This window comes from Centrocercus urophasianus, unplaced genomic scaffold (genome assembly GCF_019232065.1).
Source record: "Centrocercus urophasianus isolate 14NV4802_14NV808 unplaced genomic scaffold, USGS_Curo_1.0 seq_820, whole genome shotgun sequence".
Lineage (NCBI taxonomy): Eukaryota > Metazoa > Chordata > Aves > Galliformes > Phasianidae > Centrocercus > Centrocercus urophasianus.
The window spans coordinates 46,699-51,702 of record NW_024885445.1 but is presented as its reverse complement, the minus strand read 5'-3'; the positions used below and the strand labels follow the sequence as shown (position 1 = coordinate 51,702).

At 51.1% G+C, this 5,004-nt stretch overlaps 1 protein-coding gene across 3 annotated transcripts in view; it reads left to right on the top strand.

Moving 5' to 3' along the window:
* The window catches only part of SLC16A4 (solute carrier family 16 member 4), an 8,904-nt gene extending 3,900 nt beyond the window's left edge, over positions 1-5,004 (top strand). For 2 of the 3 annotated variants that reach the window (XM_042838515.1, XM_042838514.1), the window contains 3 exons: positions 457-668; positions 1,318-1,411; positions 4,719-5,004. In XM_042838515.1, coding sequence (XP_042694449.1) covers positions 457-668; positions 1,318-1,411; positions 4,719-4,963 — 551 coding nt within the window. In that variant the 3' untranslated portion in view covers positions 4,964-5,004. Of the gene's footprint in view, positions 1-456; positions 669-1,317; positions 1,412-1,908; positions 4,465-4,718 lie in introns of those variants that run through there. The other variant, XM_042838513.1, reaches the window with a different exon arrangement.

Here is a 5,004-nt window from a genome sequence, read left to right as displayed (position 1 = left end):
AGGGAAGGAAGGGAAGGAAGGGAAGGAAGGGAAGGAAGGGAAGGAAGCCACCACTAATTTGGATCTGAGCATCGGCATTTGGCACATTCGCTTCTTGGGGGGAGGTAAGAAAAAGCTGCCCTCCACCCCCCCAAGAACACGACACAAACACCGCAGTCACATCATGGCAAGAAAATGGCCCCAGCCTCAGTCATCATAAAACATTTTATTGTATAAAAATAAATCTTCCTTCCACCGCGCTGTGCAGTGCGTAGAATTGAGGTAATGTTGTGAAGGACTCGAGGAGGAGCTCACAGCAATTAATCTGACGCCCCTAATTGGGAGCTGACAGCCCCCACTGCTCTGATCTTTTAACAAACGCATCCGAAAATGTGGAAACAAGCACCAAAAGTTGGGCAAAAGATTGATATCTCTGTAAGAAACCTTTCCCTGAGGCTCAGTGAGCTCTTCCTGCAGGCATCACCGAGACGGGCAGCCAGCTGCTGTCAGGCTGGATTGCAGACCAGAACTGGACCAAGAAGTACCATTACCACGCAGCTTACCTGGTGCTCTGTGGTGTCACCAACCTGCTCTGCCCCCTGGCCACCACCTTCCCTCTGCTCATGACCTACGCTGTGGCCTTCGCCATCTTCTGCGGTGGATTCCTGGCTCTGGTGCTCCCTGTGCTGGTGAGGATATTTCAGTTTTAAATTACACATATATATATGATGGAATATAATATGGAACAAAATAGAAACGTATGGTATTTCTAACAGCATTCCAAAACACATAACAACATTTTTGTGAGGCTGAAGAGCCCCAGTGTGCTCCTGTGGGCTGCAATGACAGGGACCTGCCCCCAAATCCCTATGGCAGGGCTCCAGTCTGCCCAGCCCTGGCAATGGGAAGCAGCAGCAGCACTGGGAGCTTCTTGAATTGCCTTCCGCATCCTCCTTTCTAAAAGCTGATAGGAAGCAGAACGAATCCATTCACTGACTACCCTGTAATGCAAAGCCAAAGGGCTGTAAGCGTGGTCCCAACCCTTGGGCTGTCTGTGACACACACAGAACGGCCACAGTGGGATCTGGATGGGGAAACATCCTCGCAGCTTGGCTGCCCTCCCAGGGTGCACCCAAACGGTGGGAAGACAGAAGTGCACTTTGCACGCTGCAATTTCAGCGCTGACCTTCGGGAGGCGAGCAGATTCCAGGCTGAGTCAGACCCGGAGGTGCAAAGTCCTCCCCAAACCCCACAGCATCCAGAGATGAACTTCTCCACAAAAGGTCTTCAGTGCTTCCCACCGCCCCTCCCGCTATTTACCTGCGTTTACACCAACAGGTCGACCTGGTCGGCGTGCAAAAACTCCACAGCTATTTGGGCTTTGCTTCCTTCTTTGCTGGGATAGCAGCTGTTGGCGGGCCTCCTCTCGCAGGTAATGTAAACCCTTCACATCTCACATACCCACCACCAGCATCCAGTAGTAAAACCTTCTTCTGGATCAGCCTCCTACCCGTACACATCCACGGATGGCTTTTCTGTCCAAGCAGATAAAACACAACACGTTTGAGAACCGTCAGCTTTGTGCACAGGAAACAGTTTTGCTCATGAATGTACAGAGTGACAGCTGCATGGGAAAGGAGCTCAGCACCCACAGCACAGCAGCACCGACTTCACTACTGTTGGGTTTGACCACGATCAGGGCACTGTTAATACTGAACCAGAAACAGAGGGACTGAAGGAAGACAGCCCTGCGTCAGTGCTCCGTGACACCACCTCCGTGCTGCAGAGCTCCAGCAGCCCTGCCATGCTGCAGGCATGAGAAAGATTGATTTCCCTAATCAGTATCTCTAGGTTGGCCAAACTCTGGGTATGGATGCAATTTGGAGCAGCTAAAGCGTTTCATTGACAGCGTGCTTTACTCTGTCACAGTGATCCATAGCCCGAGCTGGAGCAGATCTCTTCTACTGATACAAGATGGACGTCCAGCAGAAAGCAATACCTGCAAAACCAGCGCAGGAAATTTTCTGACAGAATAACATACGGTGTGAAAAGAGCTAAGTAAGTTGGCTCTCCTTCATCCATGCATCATGCAGTGGTTATGCTTTCCCTCTGCTTCCAATCTATTTTCGCTAATTGGAAGCCTTCTGCTTCCTGACGATGCGAGGACGGGTCTGGGCTTCGTAAAGCAAGCAGGCTTTCGGTGAGAAGCCCCATGCAGAGATCAGCCTTCTCCATCCAGATGGGATAAATCGAGGCCCAACAAAGCCAAGGAGTCACACTGATCCACCTCACTGCAAGGAGGGCGAGAGGGAAATGAGTCACAGCTCGGATCCAGGTTTGTGGCACACCACAGTTTTCCTTTTGCTGTAGTTTTCTCTTCCTATGCTTTCTACTGCAATGCTCCGACACTGCCATAGGAAACATGAAAACCAGTTGGGACTACCTGCTAACTCCCTGTTTCCAACAGCAGCTGCTCCTTGCAGAACACACAACAGGACTGAAGTGCTAAGAAAGACCTTGGGGGTTTCAGTGCATCCCACTGCTGCTGACCTCCCTGAAATGCTGACCTCAGAAGCCCAGCTTGCATCGTTTTTGCAGTGGAAGCCACAGCATGAGGGAGACACGGGTTATAAATGCTTATTGTGCACAGCAGAGCAAAGCCTGATCACAGTGCAATGAAGAGGTGACTTACGTGCAAATCTGTTTAACTGCAAGCCCTTAAGCCAGGGCTGAGGCTCCTCATAGCTGGGTGCTCCTGCACTCCTGAACAGCAGAACAAGGCAGAACAAACATCATTTTGGCAAGCTACAAGGGAGCCAAGGAGAAGGCACAACCTATTTCCTAAGGAGGAGAAATCAGTAACAAACTGCAAAAGGGGAAAAAAAACAAACCATCACCACACAAACGATGTAATTCAAGACCCCAAAACTGATTCCAGCAGGCAGCACACAGCAACTCCAGCTCCAACAAATGTGGGAGGTAAAGGAGGAGAGGAAGGAGTCATCTGAAAGCAGCATTGGCACAGGGATTTAAATGCTCTCACCTCCAGCATGGCTGCCTTTGTGCTAGGCATTGCTGTTAGGAAATGTGCAGCAAACAAAACCCAGAGGTGCCAGGCCCCTCACAGAGCAGCTCTGCAACTCCAACAACACAACCAGCTTGCAGAACCACCACTCTGCTGTGTGTTGCAGGCACTCAGCTCCCTGCAGCAGGATTTGGCCCTTCTTGCTCAGGGAGAAGCACGCAGGCTCTGAAAGGACGTGCTGTGCTCAGAGCATCACCTGCATGGCACTGCCAGCCAGGAGGGGACACTGAGGCTTCAGCAGAGCTTCTGTGTATTAAAAAACAACCAGAAAAATCCCGCATTTAGAAAGATCACGAAGATTTTAAAAGTAATAATAAAAAGATTCAGAGCTTATCACAGCTGGAATGCTCTGCTCTGGATGCCTGCGTTGTACGGTTGGCCACGTCAGCATCCCTGGTCTGCATCCCATAGATCTTCAAAGAGCAGAAGCTGACCCCACCTCTGATGACAGCCCATCCTGCACAACGCACGGGGAGCACGTTGCCACCTCCTCCCCACTGCGCTTCCCTGGGCTCTGCCCTCTGGAAAGGCACTCCTGGGCTCAAGCAATATCCCTGAGAAAAAGCAAAAACAACAGAGCTGAGATCTGGCAAAGGCATGGGATAAGTGAAACTGAAAGCTGGTGAGCCCACAGGGCACTGTGCGAGACCTCCTTTCTTTCCCTCCATGGCTCTGCAAACGCCAGCAAGGAAAGCGTTGGCATCTGTGCCCTTTGGTCACCCCATACTGAGCAGCACTGCTTCCTTCCCCACAGTTCCACAGGTAATGCTGGGAACAAGGCTCTGCTGCTGCTGTTTTCTGGTCTATCTGGATCCCAAGCTGCTGCTGTCAGTGGTGTAAATCCATGGATGTCACGCAAGGAATTTTGCTCCACATGAGCAGCAGCTCTGAGCTCTGCTGGTCACTGTGCTGCTCATCCACCCCACACATCCGGATGCCAGATTTGGGAATATACTGCAGGGTTTATGGCAGGCAGCAGCAGCTCCAATTGCTTTGCATATTTTAGATTCAAGCAGGAAGAATTAAATGAAAGACCCAGATAATAGATGATACACACACTTAAATCTGAAGGTCCAGAAACTAGACGTAACCAAACAAAACACTTCAAGGTCACTTTAAAAGGCGACCTGCCCCTCTGCAGATTCCTGAGTCTCTGTGGAATTCAGGTTTTCCTTTCAAGTGCCAGCAAAGCTACTATTAAGCAAGTTTGCTCGCAGCCCCTCGTCTGGGATCTCTCACTTTGGACAGGTTGCTGCACTGGGTCTGCTCAAAATGCCTGGGGGAACGCGGAGATTGCGGCGCAGATGTTGCAAAGCCCAACACGTGCAAAGCAGCTCATTATCCAGCAGGACCTCACATCTGCTGCAGCAGCTACTTCTGGCCCTTGTGGTTAAAAAGGAAAAAGCAAAACGTTGGGGATTAAACGTAATCCAATGCAAACTCACATCCCCTACAAGGGGCTGGCAATGTCGGTCCCAAGAACACCTTGCCTGCCGGCCACCACGCGCCAGCCACACAGCCACAAAGGGTTAAGGCAACCTGCAGAAAATATCTGAGGCATTCTTAAAGGACAGCACACATCCCTTGCTTCCCACACATCTCCCCAAAGCGGTTTTCAACCCAACAGCCTCAATAACCATCTCCTCTCCTGCAGGGTGGCTGTACGACTACACACAGACTTACGCCTGCTCGTTCCTCTTTGCTGGTGCCTGTGCTCTGCTCTCTCCTGTCTCCTTCTTCTTGGAGCCGCTGGCCCAGAGGTGGAAGCTGCAGAAAGCCAACGTTCCCATGCAGAGTGAAGCCATCCTGCAGGGCAGCTCGGGAAGGACTGGCTTTGGTTGCAGCCACAGCCAGACGCCTGCCAGCACAGACCTGCAATGTCAAAGCAAGAATTGTTAGATGCTGCACGCACAGCTAGCGTGTCCAGATGTGTCATTAAA